The sequence below is a fragment of the Sander vitreus genome, chromosome 3 (genome assembly GCF_031162955.1).
Source record: "Sander vitreus isolate 19-12246 chromosome 3, sanVit1, whole genome shotgun sequence".
In the NCBI taxonomy this organism is placed as follows: domain Eukaryota; kingdom Metazoa; phylum Chordata; class Actinopteri; order Perciformes; family Percidae; genus Sander; species Sander vitreus.
In genome coordinates, this window is record NC_135857.1 from 5,772,379 (window position 1) to 5,793,987 (window position 21,609).

The 21,609-nt window shown below is 41.3% G+C and overlaps 1 protein-coding gene across 1 annotated transcript; it reads right to left on the bottom strand.

The window, feature by feature from the left end:
- Window positions 1-1,555: 1,555 nt before the first annotated feature.
- efhd1 (EF-hand domain family, member D1) lies at window positions 1,556-20,379 on the bottom strand. Its single transcript, XM_078245802.1, has 4 exons — window positions 19,980-20,379; window positions 9,616-9,763; window positions 7,060-7,194; window positions 1,556-4,834 (listed from the first exon to the last, which is right to left on the bottom strand). Exons 1-4 carry the CDS (start codon window positions 20,261-20,263, stop codon window positions 4,700-4,702), a joined length of 702 nt encoding a protein of 233 aa, XP_078101928.1. The 5' UTR covers window positions 20,264-20,379; the 3' UTR covers window positions 1,556-4,699.
- Between the last annotated feature and the right edge of the window lie 1,230 nt (window positions 20,380-21,609).

Consider the following 21,609-nt stretch of genomic DNA (forward strand, 5'->3'; position numbering starts at 1 on the left):
TGCTATAAGAAGGAATGGACTTGACTTCACTTATTTTTTCTTCTTGTTATTGCCATTTTACATTTCAATTAAAGCTTTAGTGTGTAACTTTATGATATTAATGAACGTCCGTTACATTCCAGCTATTGCCAAATTAGTTGATACAAAGCTAATTAAGTCAGCTCCACACAACTCTCTCTGTATATCTCAGTATGGCTATGTTCAGCGCTCCCCATGCTCCCAGCAGGGGGACGACAGTGTCCAATCAAGGATTAGATCAAGGATTGCATTATGGGGATTGTAGGAGGCAGTGTTTTGGGAGATTGACAAGACTTTTAAAATCCGTCTCTTGCAGTTCCTTAACTTTATGAAAGTGCAATACTAAATCCCTGGAGTACCTCTCGCTACATACACTCTGAGAAGCTACACATTACACTCATTTCTTATGTTACAGTGTGTAAGCCAGAAGATAATTACTTCTTCTGAAGAGTCCATGTTTTTTTTAATCCTCCTTGTACTCCTTGGCTACTAGCAACTGCGTGGAGGAGGGGGAGGGGTGATGCGCGATCACCGAAGGCTTGTGTCATGTGGATGCACCGACAGTTTGGTTGTCATTACTTAGAAATTCCTCATGGAGGAGACAGAAACTACGCACTATAGCTTTAATGACATACTTACCAATGTTGTCCTTATATGTATGAATTAATTACATTATTAATCAATTATTTGATTCATTTCTTTTTTTTTTTAAGTAGATACTGATTCATGAAATACTGTATACATGAAATACAAGTGTAATGTTCCATCACACTTGTGGTCCTCCATAGCCCAGTTGGCTCTAGGCAGAAAGGTTTGCAGCTCAGGTGAATGGGATGGAAGTTAGCCCTGTGGTGAAGTGGTACTCTGACTCATGCCTAATGCATGCTGGGATAGGCTCCACCCCCCAGTGAGGGATTGTGTAAACATTACATCACTATCTACAGTATGAATAGTGGAGAATTTCCCAATAATGCTACCAAGCCTCCTTTAAGGACCGGACACACAGAGCCGATAATCGGCCGTTTGACAGTCTGGCGAGGTCAGCGACTGGAGTCTGTTCGGTGTGTTCCGTCGTCCGCCTGAGGGGCCGTGGGCCTTCATTTTGGCCGATTTGACATGTATAATCGGCGGGGCGGGCACTCAGCGGAATGAGCGTGACTAGAGTCTCTCAAAATCTGATGAAAATCTTTTATACTGACCTTTGTTGAACTGAAATGAAGACAGATTCAGAAACTGCAAGGCCTATTTCTCACTTAAAATGTTTTCAGAAACATGTTTCGGTGAACTATTAGTACAATATGAGATCGTAGACCGATGAGATCGAGAATCAGCTGCCGGTTTTCTTTTTTTGGGCGACAATACAGATTAGCGCCACCTGCTGTTATGGAGACGTATTACGTCTCGTCGCTTTGGTGCGTTCCGAGGCACTTTTTTGACCAACTCAGGGACAATGATCAGTCCAACTGCCTTTTCTGCCAAGGGTCGGCCGTCTGGTCTGTGTGTCTGCAGCTTTATGAGTGATGAGATGGACTCAGTATTTCTTATTATTATTTATACTTTATTGCAATCAAATTAAACTTCAATCTGACAGGGAATATAACAACACAATAAGTGCCCAAAAATATATTTCACTGACCTTTTTCATGTTAAGTCTCTGCTAAAACAAATAACAATATATACTATTTTATCTATGAAAAAATACATTGTCAATTTCCACAACAAATACAAAAGAAGGGATGTGATATGCACAGTAGTTTTGTTATATGACAACTCGAACATGCTACAACTTAAATACATTACTAGAGCTAAAAAAAAGAGGGCCAGATACATAAACTGCACTTTAAGCACTGCTTAGGTCAGCGGTTCAGCTTTGTCAGGCCCGTGACTCCATTTTTAGGTTCCAAAATTCAAATGACACCAAAGTTATCAAACACTTGTGTTGAAGAGTTAGGAATGGAGCTTGTATATGGCACCTGACTGCTGCCTTTGCCAGAATTTGTCAGCCTTCCATCTCTATATCATACCAAATGCACTCCTGTCCCAAGGCTTACAAATCCTGACACAGGCAGCGGTCAGGTGGAAGACAGAGCAGGTTCTGGACACAGATATGTCTTCTTTACATGGACTATTTAGGTTTGGCATATTAAAGATGTGTTGTATATTTGTGACACTTTCCCTTCTTTAGTAACAGTGAACACTAATGTCAAGAAAAAAAACCAGCAGCACCCAGAGTGGTTGCAACCCACAGTTGGGGAGTCACTCCCCTGAAAAACCACAAAATGTGTTCCACATCGTTAAATCTGCCCACAAAGAGCAACTAAATAGAAATGTGTGTGGAAGCTTTACAGGTGTTGGTAGGTGTATTTTTTTTAATTTTGGCCGTGCCCCCCCATGCTCCCAGCAGGGGGACGGCAGTGTCCAATCAAGGATTAGATCAAGAGTTGCATTATGGGGATTGTAGGAGCCAGTGCTTTGGGAGATTGACAAGACTTTTAAAATCCGTCTCTTGCAGTTCCTTAACTTTATGAAAGTGCAATACTAAATCCCTGGAGTACCTCTCGCTACATACGCTCTGAGAAGCTACAAATTACACTCATTTCTTATGTTACAGTGTGTAAGCCATGAAAGCGTCAGTTTTAAAGAAATGATTCAAACAATGCAGAGCATTCATTTGGTGTTGTGGAACAACACAGACTCAGGCAGACTGGCGGAGAACCGTTCCAGAGACACTGTCACTTAATCACAGCGACAGGAGTGCAGGTCTACTCTGGTGCAGAGGTAACCAGCTTCACTCACTTGTTATGCATACAGGAGTGCATGAGATTTCTAATTCTGATCTGTTTTACATGGAAACTAAGATAAACTGATGATTTAAAATGTATCACAATATCTAGCCTAAATAAGACACTTGCACTGCATGCATTGCATGCAATGAAAAAACAGAGACATACACCATACTTAAATTCACATGACAACATATTACCTGTGCAGTTGGAGAGGTCATGAGAATTTAGATCCTAAAAACAGAATCACAAGCCAAGTGAGGGTTGAGAAACCCTGGTACAACATGTAAGCATGCTTCAATCTTAAGGTGTGCTTTTACTAATGCAGTTTAAAGTCTTCAGTCTGCCGTTGTTCAACCCTGGTTTAGACATAGAATAAACATTTAAAGGAATTATTAAAAGATATTTGGAAAATAGATCTATTTGCTTTCTTTCTGAGAGTGAGATGAAGTGAGCTGGAGTCAGGCCGTTGTTAGCATTAAAGACTGGAAGCTGGGGGAAACAGCTAGCCTGGCTCTGTCCAAAAGGAAAAACATGCACCAACCAAAACATCTAACGCTCACTGATTAACACATTACATCTTGTTCATTTCATGAAACTAAGAAATTGCGTGCGTGCTTACGTAATAAAACAAAACAAAAAGCACAGTCACATACAGCAGTGACACAAGGCTATTTCTGAATAAATCTAGAGCATGGGCAGATTTTGATATTTTATCATGTAAAAATCGGGGGAATTGAAACTTGAGAACAGCAGGAAGGGCAGAAGATTTATATCATCTATAATATATATGTCTTTTATATCATTTAGAATAGATCATCAGTGGGTTTTCTTGCAAGATTTGCTTGGGGCTCGTGGTAAAAATAGACGCCATAATGACCGCTGTAGATGGCGAGGCGTTTATGAAGCTGTGTGGCGCGGGGGGGGTCCTGTGTGAACAGCACACCCCGTGTTAAGAGGGGTTGTTGGACAGTTTTTAGCCAAGCTAGCTGTTTCCCTCTGCTTCTAGTCTTTATGCTAAGCTAGGCTAACCACAACCTGACTCCATCTGTGTACCTAACACACACAAACATGAGCTTGGTATCAATCATTTGATCAAATCAATCTATTTTCCAAAATGTTGAAGTTCTCCTTTGAAAATAACCTCCCTGATTTTGAAACTTGACACTTCACAGTTGAGTTGTAGGGGTCATGTGGGGATTTGGGGCAGAATATCCAAACCAGGGAGTGCACCTTATGTGGATCAAATAATTATCAGAAGTGGCATACTCTATACTATAGATGGAAGCCATCAGAGCACAGCCCGTTTAGTGTTGGATCAGTACACGGAGTCAAAGTCAGTGGCAATATTTCCACACTATTTTATGTTAATACTGACTATAATTAAAATATTATGCTACAGTTATTCATTCATTATATTATCTATTACTATACTATTTCTATGACATTGCGGGTTGTAAAGAAGCCCATTAATTACCATCTGTTGTAACATTACTGACTGAATACAGCTTAACTTTGCCTAAACAAGTCAAATTCCCTCAAGGTGAAAATTTCCAGTTCTTGTACAGAGGGTAGACAAAGTGAAGTTCCACAGAAATGCACAATAAATCTGATATTTCCATGAATTTGGAGAGATTACTCAACATTTTCCTGTGTGTTTGCCTGGTTGTTTCCTGTTGAACAGCTGCAGAAAGTCTGGAATGAATAAACCTTGCCTGTTAAGTGGTCGAAGGTATTTTCAAGTATTTTAGAAATGATTTACTTCAATGCCTCTTTCTAGTTTTGTTATAATGTCCCAAATTCTGAGCAATGCCATTGAATTAAAGTTTAAGTGGAATGAGAAGTGCTGACTCAGTGGACCGAGACGTGTGCCTGTCAGGGTTGGTATCTGTGGAGGGTCAGGAGCAGAAGGCCGACTGCAGTTGCTTGAAGGCCGCTTGTCTCTGTTTTTTCTCCACTTCCTGTCTCTTGCGTTCTTCTTTTTCTTCTAGAATCTCAGCCTCAAATTTGCTGCCCAGAGACAGAGCCTGCATCTGGTAACACACAAAATGACAGCGTTCATTCCCATCAACTCAAATCCAGTGTTTCCCATTCATTACCGAGACCGCGGCGTCCTGCCACGGTTTCATAATGAACCCAAGATATTTTTTCACCCCTCATAACTTTAAAAGACCTCTAACGTTGTGTTTTGCACTGTCGCTTCCGCAAAGCAACGCTCACTCCCAATCGGTCAGCCTAATACTTTGTGGGTGTGACGTTTTTGTAAGTTACGTCAGGCCAGTTAATACAATTAGCCTGTTGCTCCATTGGGCCAGGGGTTGAAAAAGTAAAAATAATCCAGGGTTTCCCCCAGTGTACTGCAAGACTGGTGGCCTACGTTTTCACACACCAGGCCTGAGCCACTGTGAATCATTTTTTATCTATTTTTTTAGACATGTTTTTAACTACAGGGCAGGGGGCAGCTCAGTTGGAAACGGTTTTCAAATCTCCAGTTAGCTTTTAGCGCTGACTTAAATATAGGGCCCTAGAATCTGTCTTATAGTTTTTTTAAATTCTCTATTTTGCGATTCTGTCCATGATTCTGTTGTCAAAGAAACTATTGGGCTCTACATTGACGCTGCCATCAGTCTGTGACTGGCCGGGTCAAAAAAAAAAAAAAGAACAACTAGGGCAAAACAACTTTTCTTGGGGAAACACTGTCATCATTTCATTTGAATAATTTTCCAGACAATGCTTTGTGGTGGATGTTATGTTACTACGTTGTACGGTTTGACCACGGAGATGTGAGTGATGGTTAGCTTGACTGCAGTCTTTTTCTCAGCCAAGCTGGGTCAGATCTGTCCTCCTGTGCTTCTCAATGGTCCAGAGGCAGCGTCTGGCGTTTCTACATCAAGCCCGCCATCACTCGCATCTCCGTGCCGTGGCCAAACAAACCCATGACCAAAGCCTACACCAGGGGTGTCTAACTCCACTTCACTGAAAAATCACATCTCAAGGGCCAGACATGTAGAGTTTATTGACATGCTTTTATTAATCGAAAGTCAAATATTTTTGACTGTATTATTGCATGTCTCACACAGCCTTCTCACATACAACTTGGTCCACATAAAGCCCTTTTAATGTCAACAAAAACATTCCTTGGCCATTACAGAATTTTAGCAAATCATGCAAAACAATGCTTTCTGATTACAATTTATAAAAAGGAGGTTCCCATGCAGCCGACTCACAACAACCTGTTTCACAGCCTGAATATGCAAACTCTCTGGTTCTGTGGTAAACTCTGAGTCTCAAAGTCGGCAAATCTGCCAAATTCTGCTTTGAGTGTAGTGTAATTTGCAGTTTGAAAACAGTTTCCTGTCTTTTTGGTTTGGCACACAACTAGGCAGGCCAAAATTTATTGTGAACCTATTGTGAACCTAAATTGATACGTCAGCAGGATCAAAGTTTCCGAGGGCCGAATCTTGGCCCCCCGGGCCTTGAGTTTGACATGTGGCCTAGACTGTACAAAAGAGCAAACCAGCCGCCTGACCCCTATATTCTGACCTTTACAGTAAATGCATTGCATGAAAACAGTTCAGGATAAACATATGACTATGTCCACTTTTATAATTACTGTACAGAAGGTGCAGCGCCATTTCTCAAAACTTCAGAAAGGGTTTAAAACGTGACAGAGATTTAATATTCTAGTCTTTCGGCGCTGTTGCTGTTTTCAAACACACACCTTTGTGCGTAAATGTGTGCAGCGTCTCCCTTATGGAGACACAGCAGCAGACAGCTGCTCTGCTCCCTGCTATGTACACATTTGAGAGAATGTAATTCATATTTTTCTCATTAATGAGGTATTATTTCACCCACACGCAACCCATCAACTATAATCAGAATGTGTCCGTCTGTGTGTGTGTGTGTGTGTGTGTGTGTGTGTGTGTGTGTGTGTGTGTGTGTCTGTGTGTGTATTTGGCCGTCTGCATGACTCTTCAAAGTTTATCTCGCACGGCGATAAACTTGTAGATATTATGTCCTATGTAGCAGATAAACTTAGGTTTTGGCCAAAGCAATTTCATTTTCACCTTGCCTTTCAGGGCTTCCATATGACCAACACTACAAAGTAAAAAAAAACAAAAAAAACATTTGACCCAAAATTCAAGTCCTTATGTTGAACATGCCCCTGAGGAAGTTGAGACAAAACACGTTTTTGTCACTCTAAATGTGTATATGTCAGAACGAGTACAAGACAACATCCAGTAGAAACACCGATTACCTTGGCTTCGAAGAAGTCTTTGGCCCCCATCACTCCCTCAGTGGAGACGTTGATCTCCGACAGCCTGGCCAGAGCCATCAGACCACTCTCCTCCTGCAGCTCTCCAGCTGCTGCTCTCCGGAAGATCAGCAGGAACTGCATCAAGTTACATTACGTTCAGTAAACAAGTCTTGAAAGTCTGTGTTCATAGGACAAATTTTCTGTCACCTCAGTTTGCCCTTCTCCACACATAATCCTCATTTCCTGCTAGCCCATTGACAAAGCACGATTCCCCAACTCTGTTCTGGTCTACAGTATAACTGCTGCAGGCTAGTGCTGAACCATTCATAATTTTCAAATCAAAATCGAGATTTGAAAGAATGCTATTAGCTAATCATAAAGACCGCGATTAATCAAATGTGCAGTATTTATAAGGTTCTGTGTTTGACTGTTCAATGTTCCATGCTTATTAACAGAAAAAAACACTTATTGCTGGCAATTCACATCTGTTCTTATCCTTGTATAAGACTATTGAGCAGTTTTGATGGTGTTTCATGTTATAATGCTCCATCATGTTTTATCCGCACAAGCTATTCTATCCCTCTTTTGTTTCACACTCGCAGCTGCCTGTACAACTCTTGATCGTTGAATTGGTGCGCGAAGAGTAATATCTGCGTGTGTGAAATTATATAATTTGCTCTTCCTCTCGTTTTATTGCGCTCGCGAGATAGGACATAATCCTGAGGCCATATAGGGGGATAAAAATGGGGATGCTCTGAAAATATTACATTGAATCGTAATCGCAACATCTGGCAGAAAAACTGAAATAAGATTTTTCTTGAGTGACTGCTTTTGTTGCTATAGGCTGGGCCACCGCAGTGGCCACAATTCTGTGTCCCCTTTTTCCGGTTCTGATACAGTACCATGCAAACAGTAAACGTCCATAACAACACCTGTCTTTTGACAAATTGAAAAATGTCATGCATCTCAAAGTCTCATTATTAAAATATTAAATAAAAAAAGTAGGGCTGTCAGCGTTAACGCGTTAATCGCGATGCGATTAAGGGCCGACGCGATGCGATTCATTTTTTTTTATATCGCATTAATCGCATGCCGGAATTTATTAAATTATTTTACACTTTGCTCAGCTTTGCGTCGTGCCTAACAGGCTACTATTTTGACCCTTTGCAGCACCGTTACTTATCATCAAGCTGCCACTTCCTCGTAACACATCCTGATGGAGAGATGATGATGGAGAAAGACAGCAGCCAACACAGTTCAGAATGGCACTTTTTTTTTTCCAAAACTCCCGGACGGCTCGTAGACAAGTCGAAAGCCATATGCACATTGTGTAAAGCCGAATTAAAATAACACCGAAGCACATCAAGCTTGAGCTACCACCAACGGAGCTAAGCATAGCAGTACAGTTAACGTGATGCTACCGCTAGCATGCTACCCACTCAGGCAAAGCACTATTTTGGAGAGTGCTACTTGCTGACCTGTGGATGAAACCAAATCCCAAAAAATTACTACAGCTCTTGCGAAACGAGTGGCAACTAACTGTAGGCCTGTCAGCATCGTAGAGGACTCGGGTCTTAAAGACGTACTACGGTTGACATGTTCTGACCTGTCTCGTTGCCGTGAGGGGGGACAGTAGTTTTCACGGATACACAGCCTGTATGACACGGAGAAAGCAGCCCAACTTGGAACAGCTGCAAAGTGCTGCAAACGCTGTCTCATTAACCGGTGATCACTGGACGTCAGTGAGTAATCAACATTATTTAGGAGTTACTAAACACTATATTGACTCTAGTAAGGATAGGGATTTTTAGTTTTTTTAGTTAGGTACTTGGAGGAATTGTGCAATAATGACAGATTCACACATTTTTCTTTTGTTTACAGTAAATAAATAATTACAAATCTTAAAATCAAGTTCATAAAGTAACTTTCTTTGCATTCATTTGATTCCCAATCAAGATACACTGGTAAAAAATTGCTTTCGATTGTTAATATGTACTTAAAAAACTGTTCTGAAATGCAAAATAATAGAATTTTAATCATGTGATAAAATATGCGATTAATCGCGATCAACTATAGAAATTCAGCAATTAAAAAAATTAATCGTTTGACAGCCCTAAAAAAAAGGCCTACACAACTATTCCATCGCAGTTATCTGATGGTGTCAGAAATGTCACAAATCCTTTGGACATAGGAAACCGTTTCAATGACTTTTTTGTAAAAAATTGGCCCCTCCTTGACCATAAATATAAAAACTACAAAGGATTCTGTCCTTATATTCAGTCCGATATCAAGGAGCAGTATCCTTGTGTAAGTATGTTTGACCCTCCTACCTTCAAAGAAGTGCATGAGACTATATTAGAAATCAAAAATTCTGCTGCAGGACATGATGAGATGTAGTCTTTTTTTTTTTTAGACCCTCAGCCATGTTTTAACTTTATCCCTCAAACAGGTGTTGTACCGAGTGAGCTTAAAAGTAGCCAGAGTCCCCCCCCTCCCTCTGTTCACACAGCTGTCTTACAGTACAGGAAGTGACAGACACACTGAAGTCTCTCTCACCTCTCGGAAACTCAGCTTGCCATCAAAGTCTTCGTCCACCTCTCTGATCATGTTCTTGAGGCCCAGGTGGGTCTGTGGAGCGCCCAGCTTCTCCATCATCAGCTTCAGCTCCATCAGGTCGATGAAGCCGTCTTTACCAGTGTCGTACCTACAAAGCACAACACCGCCCCAAGCGTTAGGTCCAGCTGGGCAGGGAGCATGCTGACAGCCAACACAGCATACCGTGATGATGATTTCATGTTCTGTCCCGGTTACAAAACCCTGGAGCTGGCATATACTCTGATAGCTTGGGCTAGGTATTGTTTTTGAGACTGGTTTCAACTTTTGGGGACCTCAAAACCCAGGACCTGATCCCATCAAGAACCTACCTGAAGTATTATCTTTAAAGGAATACGCCACCATTTTTTTGAAATAGGTCTTCCCTAGGTGGGCAAACGTATTTTTGTCTCAGTGCATGCACTGCCTTAGTCCGGCAGCACCGCCGCTAGCTTAGCTTAACATAGTGAATGGAATCCTTTGTTGCCGGTTAGCATGTCGTGAGTAAAAGTGAGCCAACAACAACAAAAAACAACCTAATTACTTCTTGTGGCCTGTGTATTCACGAGTTCAAATAGCAATGCAGATTACAACTAGACGATTTCCTAGGCAGAAACACAGGACTTTCACCCACGTCCCGCGTGTGGCGTTAATCAACCGTTTTTTTTTTTAATAATGCCTTCCCCAATGTTCTTTTCCTAAACCCAACCATTTATTGTTTTCTTAAGCGTGCGACGTTGGTCACCATCGTGTTTTTGTCGTTTTTTTAGTGTTACTAAAGCCTTTCCCAATGTTCTTTCCCTAAACCCAATCTTTTTTTTTTTTTTTTTCTCTTCTTTACACACGTGTGACGTTCTCGCGATAGCATGGCGCATTCTCGCGATGTTTACATGCCCTGTATACAGCATAGACATACACGTGGATAGCTCAAAATGCGTACAGATAACACGCCATTTGGCTTTAGGAAAGTGGCGTGTATGTTTATGCAAAGTCATGATGCCATGTTGTTCCTATCAGTCACTTACACACAAAAGCATAGGAAAATAGGGTCCAGGTTGAAAAAAAAACACCAAATTACCCTTATTAAATTTATTAAATTAAACTATTTTAATTAAACTTATTGAGCTTTTATTTTTTTTCTCATGGTTTAGCTCAAACACCCCTTATTTATTCAAAATAGTAGAATGCCCCCCCCATTATTATTATTATTAATGTATTAGTTTTATGCTGGAGTGTCTGGAGCTGAGGCACCAATATTCAAACCCTTAATTAAAACTGTCAAAAATGTGCATTGCTGCTGGTATGAATAGTTTTCATGCGTGCCATTTATTCATCACACCCCCGGTGTGTAAAGGCCTTCACCCTCCCTGCTCAACTTCAGCTCTAGAATGTAGGAGAGTCCTCGACTGCATGCCACTGGGACAGATTCTAGCAGCCAGTCAGACAGCTGCTATCACCAACTGGATGAGCCATGGCTTATGTCTGATAGGACCAGTATTTATAGAAGCTTTCAGCACCTGTGTATGTGAGTGTGTGCAGTGTTTTTTTTTTTTTTTAACACTATTTAAAACACGAAGCGTATTCGTTCAGCTGCATTTCCTTTGCCTGCTCTCCTCCGTCACACACACACACACACACACACACACACACACACACACACACACACACACACACACACACACACACACACACACACACACACACACACACACACACACACACACACACACGGCTGGTGTCCTCAGTTTTTGATACTTGATTTTTACGAAATTAAGTATTTCACCCCCCATCTGATGACCGAGCCATCACAATTTCTCACACTTTATTTATTGTTTGTTTGATTCCACTTAGTAGAAGGGGAGTGTAAGCCTTTATTTCCCCACATGTGAGCGTAAACACAATGGCATGGTTACATTTAGCTGACCAGTGTACCTGTGCAATGTGTCTGTTGCTGTATAGCAGCTCCATTGTTTAGTGTTGAGCTGCTGTTTAGTAAACCTTTCCAAGTGTAAAGTGGGAAACAGTTGATTTAAAACTAGCTCCGCCGACCGGCCTGGTGCAAAATTTTCATTTTACAGCTAAACTGTCGTTTCAAAAATTACGATTCCAGTAGAATAGTTTCTTTATTGGAATCGTTTGGAGGATTTGGTTTCAAATCTGATCATGGGTTCCAAATTTAACATGCGCAAGTTTTAATTTCTGTTGCGGCCAGGCGCTTGTTGTGTTGCCGTGGAGCACATTAAGCGGCGCTCTAGTGTGGCTTTATTTTACATTGAAAAAACCCTGTAAAACTGCAACCCACCACTGAATCAAAATAAAACTTTACTCTTATTTGTGAAATAAGCATGTGACCCGTTTCAACTCCACCCCTCAAAGAATCGGAATCGATGAGAACCGGAATCGAAAGGAAGAATCAGAATTGGAATCAGAGTTGTTAAAATCCAAACGATGCCCAACCCTATTACTAAAATATGTTTCTGAAAACACAGACAGTTTGATCAGAGTTCAGGAGCAGTGCTTGACACTGTGTTCCAGACTCCTCGGCTCTGATTTGTTGGTTTCTTTAAGTCATCACCAGGAGGAGGCAGAGGAATGACAGATTATCTGTCTCATGTAGTACTGTCAGGATATAGTGACAGTTTGAACTAGGGCTGTTGGAACAAATACCGAATATAATTCGAATAGTAAAAAAAGCAATACTATTTGAATGCTGAAATTACTATTCGAATGTGACTTTTTTTTATAAATATGTTGGCTAACGTTAGCTAATCTCCCTCTTTTTACCTTGGCCTACCCGCATGTGTCACTCATGTCACGTCTTATGAACAATAACTTAGCAGGAGTGAGAAACACAAGGCGTTGTGAGGTCTAAGCTATCATTACGTACCGAGAAAAAGTTACTACAACATTATGGAGCCAACGTTACGTACCGAATAAAGTTAGTATAAGGGGGAGTGACAGGCTGCGGCTGGAAATCAGAAGGGCGGGAAATAGTTTTAACATGACTTTAAAATCGACATCCACAGAGCCAAAGTGCTTATATTAACATTAGTTAGCTCGTTCTTGTTTTCTAACTGCGTCGCGAGGTATAGTAACGTTAGCTTAGCTGGGAGCTTCACGAGAAAGCTATAGTTTGTTAGCTCCCCTACAGCTGACTTTCAAATAGCTGTATTCTCAGTAACGTGACAATCTGCAAGAAAAAGGTTGCTTATAAATCACTTAAATAGTAGTGACAGCACTGTTTGGCTTGGTTATTAATGCAGTTAGCATCGTTTGTTACTTACCTAGTTTATGACAAATCGTTTCGGCTGTGCTTTCTAACATGACGTAATTGTGCTAACCGAGCACAGTTAGCCTTCACGACAATGCCGCTTCACTACACTTGTTAGATAATGTTTCATGAAAGAGTTCTCTGCTGATTTGTGTTTGACGCTGTGTGCTCGTGGTGGAAAATGAAAGTAAACAAAAGTTGCGTGCAGGTCCCCTCAAGGCCAGGCTAATGTTAGAAGTCCCTCTAGTGGACAGAACGTGTAACAACAACAACCACATGCTTGTAGTGGCATTGACAATGCATAAGCCTGAGTAGTGTAGTACATATTTAACAGGCTGCATTATTGAGCCTTTTTGAGATTATTGAGATAAAAAAAAATATCGAATGGAATTTGAATGGTATTATAGAGGAAGATTGACAGCTCTAGTTTGAACAAATATGACAAAGTGTTATTTTTATAAAAGCTTCCAACGACTACTTCTCACTATGCAAACATCACACCACGTCCTGTGTTGTCAAAAAAAAGACACAGTGGCAGGCAGCAGAAACACATGTCAGCATCACATCCCTTAAGCTTATGAAGGGACTTTTTGTAGTGACCATCTTTACACAGTGATCACAATTAGCCCTTCATTTGCATTATAGACTGATTCAGCCAGAGGGAGGGCTTCCTCTCCAGCCAACATTCCAGTCCTGGGAACACAAAGCACCCATAGACTAATATGGCTCTTCTTTGTGGGAGCACAGGAATGCCAGAGGGAGGCTTAAAGCACAGTGTTTTTCTGCTGCCGTCTGGGCATGAGCAGGAACACTCATTACCACACAGTTCCTTACAGGACTACGGCCATCTACAATGCCTTGACCTGTTTTATAAAGGGCCCGAGCAATGACCCTATTGTAGCTGAAGGAATTATTATAATTCTCTTAAGTTAATCACATTTTTAAGGGGCTAAAGATGCTTGAAAACAAACAAAACTCACGTATCAGAACAGGTGAAAAGTTTTGTGGGTCTTGTTTTCAGGTTGGTTTGAGTATCCCTAACAGTTTTTAGAGCCAAAACTCCAACCTTTAAATTGGACGTAGATGACAAAATTTGGCAGGCAGATGTATCATGTCCAGACCTTTAAAAAAAAAAAACCCTGACGGTGGTCTGACTTACTGGATGTAGACTGTTAGGATGAAGTCCGCCATGGGCCGCCTATTTCAGCTGTCATTCACTGTCTCAGCTATCTATTTAGCAAGGGCCCCGCTGCTGCATCCGGGGCTTACTGTCACCCAAGACGATGTGATTGGTTTAAAGAATTAAAAACAAACAAACAATCTAAGGGAATGAACGTATAATAATGTGTTGAGCATCCGAACAAGCTTGTTGTCTTCTGCACACATATGCCGCATGATGGTTCCCGCACACAGCTGCCAGCCCCACACACACACACACACACACACACACACACACACACACACACACACAGCATGTTGCGCACACAGCAGCTACACGTTAGTGAATGTGCCAGGGTGGAAAGAGAGAGAAAAAAATAAAATAAAATAAAGAGAAAGGGTGGTGCGTTTGTCGGTAAATATGAGGTTAGTATTGACGGTATCTCTGTGAACGTGATCTCTCCCTCGCTGCAAACCACTAAGCTTCATGCTAATAGTTGCGCGATGACCAATATGCAATGAGCGTATGATGTAATTTGCGCCTAAGCGAAGGAAAGCCTTTGGATCATTCGCCTGCGTTTGGTTTCCTTGTTTTGGTCATAATTTTAAATTTGAATGTTGTGAACATATCCAGCTATGTGGATCCCAGCTTTGCTGATCATCTGGATGACACAGTCAAGGCATGCAGTGATGAAGCAATGGCCCTTGCATCACATCCAGAGATTCCAGACACAGAAGATCCTCCAGCATCAGGCACACAGTGCACCTTCTCCAACACCACCAAAAGGAAATAGAAGAGCCTGTCTGGGTTGGTACAGAAAATCACCAGCTGAAAGAAGAACAGGTTACTAGCTTCAGGATGTGCCATCAATGCCATAAATCCCCCAAAAAAAACTTGACTCAGGAGGTGAAATCAGTACTGATGCTGCCCACTGGCTTGGTGGAAAACAAATGCCAATGCTTTCAAACGCGGCCAGGAAGTACCTCTGTATCTCCTCAGAAAGGCTGTTCAGTACAAGTGGCCATATATCCTGTCTACTGAGCAGTCAAGACTGAGCCCTGAAAATGTGAACATGCTCACATTTCTTCACTATATTAACCGAAAGGACTGGAAATAAGTAGGCAATTTGTTAAAAGGCCCTGATGTAGGTGGGTCCTGCAGCCTTTGACTCCTTGTTTAGTTGGAAAAGGATATGCATAGCTCATATTTAATTCCAGGATGTAGACCTTGTTTTTATTTATTTCCACTGTACTGTATTATTTTCAAAAGGTGCTGTGGCGGGAACGAGACGGCGAAACGGGAGTGGATGGCTAGCAGAAACAAATCTCCTTTAGCAGAAATGAAAAAAAAGAAAAAAAAGAAGGGTCTTATAAATGGTAAGTTGAGTTTTCAAAGCCCTTCCAGATGGTTCTCTCCACCAGACTAAACTTAGCTGCATGAACTGTTGATGTGAACTGAGTTACCACCGGAGTACATCCCGTCTCAAATACCACTTCTTTTTCATATAGTTTAAAGTACATTTAGAACAGAGCCTATTTTTCCTGATAATGCTGCGTTGTGAACAACAAATCTGTGTTAAAATCATTAAAAAAAACAACTTAAAACCAAAGAAGAACGTACACAGTTCTTATTTAACTTCCTTGACAACACGCATGTGAAAGGTCCCCAAGAGGTAACAAAAACACACACACTAGTCACTGTTTGGGCCATAAATGTATTGTTCGGCTCATTTTAGCCTCACAGATTTGAGTCAAAATGACTTCAAATAGCTATTGGGGGTGGGCCTTGCGCCTAAAGGTGTGGACACACAGAGCCGACGGCCAAACGTCGGCAGAAAAGGCAGTTGGGCTGATCAGTGTCCCCGAGTTGGTCAAAACAGTGCCTCGGAACACACCAAAGCGACGAGACGTAATACGTCTCCATAACAGCAGGCGGCGCTAATCTGTATTGTCGCCCAAACATGAAAACCAGCAGCTGATTGGACGAACGCGTCACATTGGTCTGACTTCTCCGAAAATTCAAAGACAGACTGTCATGGCGGCTTGTTCAGAATACGATCTCATATTTTACTAAAATAATTCACCAAAATGTTTCTGAAAACATTTTAAGCGAGAAATAGGCCATGCAGTTGCTGAATCTGTCTTCATTTCAGATCGACAAAGGTCAGTTTAAAAGATTTTCGTCAGATTTTGAGAGACTCTAGTCCCGCTCATTCCGCTCCCCGTTTCCGGGTTAGCACTCTATCAATCAGATGGGTCATTTGAGTCCGACTGCCGGCACGCCCCGCCGATTATACATGTCAAATCGGCCAAAATGAAGGACGACGGCCCCTCGGACGGACGACGGCACGGAACACACCGAACAGACTCAAGTCACTGACCTCGCCAGACTGTCCAACGGCCGATTATCGGCTCTGTGTGTCCACACCTTTAGTGAAACTGCAGAAGGCACGGTGAGGTACGGAGTGCAGCTGTCAGGCAGTCTCGGTCTGCTGTATGGGAGCATTACAGATTTAGGGTTACCTGACAATGACAGAAAAAAGTGGTGGTTAAAGCCTGCGACTGTGTGCAGGCACTGTTCACACGTGTGGCTAATGCTAGCGACATTACTTCCAATATAAGGGCGCATTTAGGGAGACATGTCTGTGTGTCCGTTGACGGAGCCTGGAGGAGAGAGTTGAGTAGGAAAGAGCAGCTCCACCTCCACGCAGCATTTAATCAGCCTCTTCATGCTGTCCAGAACTAAAACATTGGCTGGGTTTATAGTGAAAGATACGCAGTCGTGGAGGATGCAGGGTTTCAACATATAATTAAAATAGCATTACGCTATAATATCTGCCGACAGCAACACAGTATATCCTGAACTGTATTTTTCTTGCAGAGGAACATAAAAATAGAAGGAAAAACTGGACCCATGACCTCAATGTATCCAAAATCTGCAAAAAGGGCCTGCAGAGATTGTATTTCCTGTGCAGACTAAACTGTTTTAATGTGGATAAGACTTTGATGGATTTGTTCTACAGAGGTTATATTGAGTTTGAATTTCATTTTATTGGAACCTTACAATACAAAACAAAAGACGTCCGTCCAAAATTGTTACAGAGGCCAGCAAGATAATCTGCATACAGCAGCTCTCTCTAACAAAGATCTTTGACAGAAGTTTTGCAGAAGGCATGGCCAATTTTGTCAAGCTCTGACCACCCACTCTCGGAGGAATTCATTCCTCTTTCCTCTGGGCGGAGATATAGGCTCCCTAGAGCAAAAAAAACCGGTAAAAATTGTGCAATTAAAGCTGTTAACTTGCACAACTCCTATATGCAGAGTTTTTATGTGTGTGTGTCTCTTTGGGCCTTTTCAGTGACACTTTTAGAATTTCCAGTCAATCTCAAGTGATTTTATTTGACACTGTTCACTTTAAAGTGATGAAATTCTTACATTGTTTTGTTGTGTTTTTTGTACGGGCCAACTGCAGATCAAATTTCCCCTTGTGGGACAATTAAGAACTCTGAACAGTGTATGTTTGGGTTATGTTCCTCTTAATATATTTTATTTTTATTTAGTTTTTAATAACACAGTGGCACTTTTACTTTTGATAGGAAATCCAGCCATATTCCTTTCATTGTACTTAAAATACCACACTTTAATTTCAAGTGAGATGACATGGTTCAGCAGGGCTCAGCAGTAACTTTTTTCCCCAAGGAGCATGAATAAATTTTAAGGGCGCAATGAACATAGGCTTCCAAATATTTTGATATTTTTCTTTGATAAGAGATACGAGGAGACATTTCACCAACATTTCCGAGAGAAAATAAAAAGCGATGAAGCGAGAGACTGCTTTGTTATTGCAGGACACAGTCACCTTTTCTTACACAAATCATGGGCAGTTCAGTGCTTGCGTTTCATTTTTTACCTTTATATAAACTTTTTTACACTATCTACACTCACGCCGCGACTGACGAGTCTGATAGCCAGTTAACGTTACATGATTGTCCCGTGACAACGCGTTGCCTTTTCAACTTTTAAAAGTTGAATCAGTCTTAACTTTCTGCTGCATGCATGCAAAACAAACGGGGAAAGACCTGCATTTTTACCAGACTGTCTGACAAGTGAGTACTGACGCAGTGTGTGTGAACGAATGCTCAGCCAGCCAGCACCTCACTGTATTGGCATCATGCACGACCGTAACGTTACCATCTTTACCTTTATCAAATCGCCTGAAAACGACAGCAGGCTGCTAGAGTAGAACCATACGGACCTCTAGACACATCAGACTGCTCGCTTGTAACTGAATATTCCTCCGTTCTTGCCTAAAATGGACGACATAGCGCTGCATTAATTAGGCAGCATCTAGCGGACATTTAGGAAGTAGCTTAATCCCGACAAAATGCCACAGTGAATTTCAGCCTGCATACATGTTAAAAAAAACAACGAATATTCGAATCCCAAAATTGAAAATCGAATACCCTACCCATCGAACAAATATTAGAATATTTGGATCCAGCCCTAGTTCGCACACATCTATTTTTAGACACACGCGTGAGTTAAATGATTGCACAGTGAAGCCGTTTAGTCTATACTGTTGTGCTAGTTGAGCCTATGCTTCACTTTATTTTGGTAGCCATTTTTATATAAAAATTAACAAAGCTGCCCTTTTTGTTTGCACTAATTATAAAACCTATTTTTTTTTATAAAGATTTGACATTTAAGAAAAGGTTATGTTCCTTATGTTCTTAGCTAGAATTTTGTTGAGACAAATCGTGCAAAGCATGTTGAAATTGGCTAAGGGGGGCGCCCTGTACCAAAAACATGCCAAACTGAAAACCGTGACCCCAAAACAATCAACCAACCAACATCACTGAGGCAACGGTCTCTGGTTAATGTTAGCCTAGTTCACGTGTGTAACAGCAGGATAGTCAGGTATCTAACTTAAACTGCTAAAGACAGTTGAACAGGTGAAGTGACGATAATGTTGTCGATAACCTAAAGTTTACAAGCAACATCGGTAATGAACGAGACGCTAACGCGGTGACCGATTCTTGTGTTTTTTAAGCTGAGCTGGACCCGAGGATATTCGGTTAAAACAGTTAAAACGGGGATGCTATTTTGCCCTCATTGTTCTCAGTGAAGTTTGCTGGAAGTGTTGTAAAGCAGCAATTTATGTTGAGTGAGCGTGCAGGAGTCAGTTTTTAAAAAAAATAGCCTTTTAAATGCTACATTGATGTAAGGAAATTAAGGGAGTGTGAAATTGAGAATACCAGGTGAAAATATTTATATTTTATGGGTCTTGGGTATAACAAAGGGGCTCCATAGCACCCCTACACAATTTCAAAGCCCTTGCAGTATGCTGCACTAAGATGAATACAATTCTTACAAAAAAGCCTGACAGAAAGTCAGCCATATTTAATGTACTGTGCAGTTTTTGACTATTTGCACATACATTGTACTTTAACATTGAGGGCCTGTGCATCGCTGCTTTCAGCTTTAATTATTACTGTTTTAATGCATAGGCTGAATTAAAATGAACTGACGGATTACATTTAACTGAAATTGTATGTTTACCGTTATTTGATTTCGTGTGACAAATAAATACATTGATTATTCACGACACAACACGGTGAATAATGTGTAACGTTACGTTACTAGCGAGGACAGAATGCCAGCTAACGTTAATATTGCAGAGGGCCTGTAGTGAGCAGTGGATGACTCACTTTGAATCAGTGAGCAGAGTGTCAGCCTGTGCGTTCACCGGGAGGTTTCACGTCAGCAGCATCTTAATCTCATCATGCTCACTGATTCAGTCCCAATCCCCACTAACGGTACACGGGTTAGATGTAAACATGTCGGACCGTTGTATGTAGCTAAATGGACAAACAAAGAAAACCTTAGCATTCAGTCTTACTGTTTGAACATCATCTCCATGTCCTTAATCTGCTTGCGGGAGAACTCCTTGAACTCCGTGTAGGGGTTGAAGACGCGGGTCAGTCGAGGAGCAGCGTTGCCCTCGTTGATGTCCTGTCTGCGGGTCAGTTTGGCGGACAGCTCGGAGGACGAGTCGCCGCAGGCTGCCTCGGCCTCCTGCGGTTTGGGTCGGACCGGGCTCTGTTCGCGCTCCGGCCTCGGCTCAGCCTCCTGCGAAGTGGTCAGCCGCGACTGCAGCTTCCTAGCCAGCTCTTCAGATGCCATGCTACGAGTAGTACGCTGTTCACTGAGTCGTACGACGTTAGAGAGAATGGAGACTGACAGCCGTTTCAAGTACCACTGTCAAACTGCCTATGGTCCGCTGACAAGAGAGAAAGCAGTACTTCCGGTCGCACTTTTTCAAAATAAGACCATCATCTCTACAAATGTACAGCACGTATAGATATACGTAGGCTTGGAAAGCCAATGGGCTCACAATACGTAACAATTCCTATGGCGTTTGTGACGCCGTTCTGAGCGCCACAGTAAGAAATGAACTGGTTTTGTTTTCAGACTCTGGGCCAGAACATTTCCATTCAACAGCACTAATACACCAAACTTTCCACTTTCATTCCTATCTATATTTTGAAAGTATTTACACAGGGCTTTGTTCAGATATCATTCACAACCTGATTTATAGAACATTGTAATAATAAAAACATGGAGAAAATGGCAGTATTTTCTGATTTATGGAGTGATAAAAAGAAAGATCCAAATTATCCTTCGTAAAAACCCTTGACTTTAATATGTCAACAAAACTAAACAATAATTTAGAACCTGGCTTTATCCAATGTTCACATTTCTGTTCTGGATATTTATGCAAATTAGCACATGTTTAATAAGATAATGCCTAATTTGCATATTTAAAAATACAATTTCTGAAAACGTGTAATACCAAAAAATATTGCCTTGTAAAAAAAATCAACTGGGGAAGTTTCATGCTGATATCTGTTAGTTAAAATACTTTCCCAATTCACCTGCAGTGTCCCACTTTACCAGTATTCACACATAGGCCACCTTAACAGCATTTTTTTCATTTCAAAACAACTAAAAGTACATGCAGATTCAAACACATTGCTTTTATTACAACAAACAACATTTATAAGTGTTTTAGTTGCCTTAGGTTTAACATTGCATCACTTCTAAAATGACATTGGAAGTCTGTGTGCTTTTAGGAAATTATGCAAAGGCATGGGAAAAATAACCAAATGTCCTATAAATAAGAAAAGCTGCTCCTGTGGAAAGTCTATCAGATATACATTTACTTAGATTGACCCTATTAACAATTTAGTATTGGTAAAGTTTTGTCCAATCAGATGGTACTGATATCTGGTCTGGCCCATGGACTCAAAGCTACAGACTTAGCTGCTGTGTCTCAATTTGCCAAAATGGAGTACACTACGAGGACCCAAATGCTGCATTCAAAAAAACGGTAAGAAAGTCAAGCAAAGTCAAAACAAACTCAAAGAGGGCTAAGGGAGAACAGAAATAGTATGCTGGAACAGACTACAGCAGGGCTCGGGAACTGAGGACCGTGGAACTCTGGGATCGGGGAACTGAAAGTGGAAGTC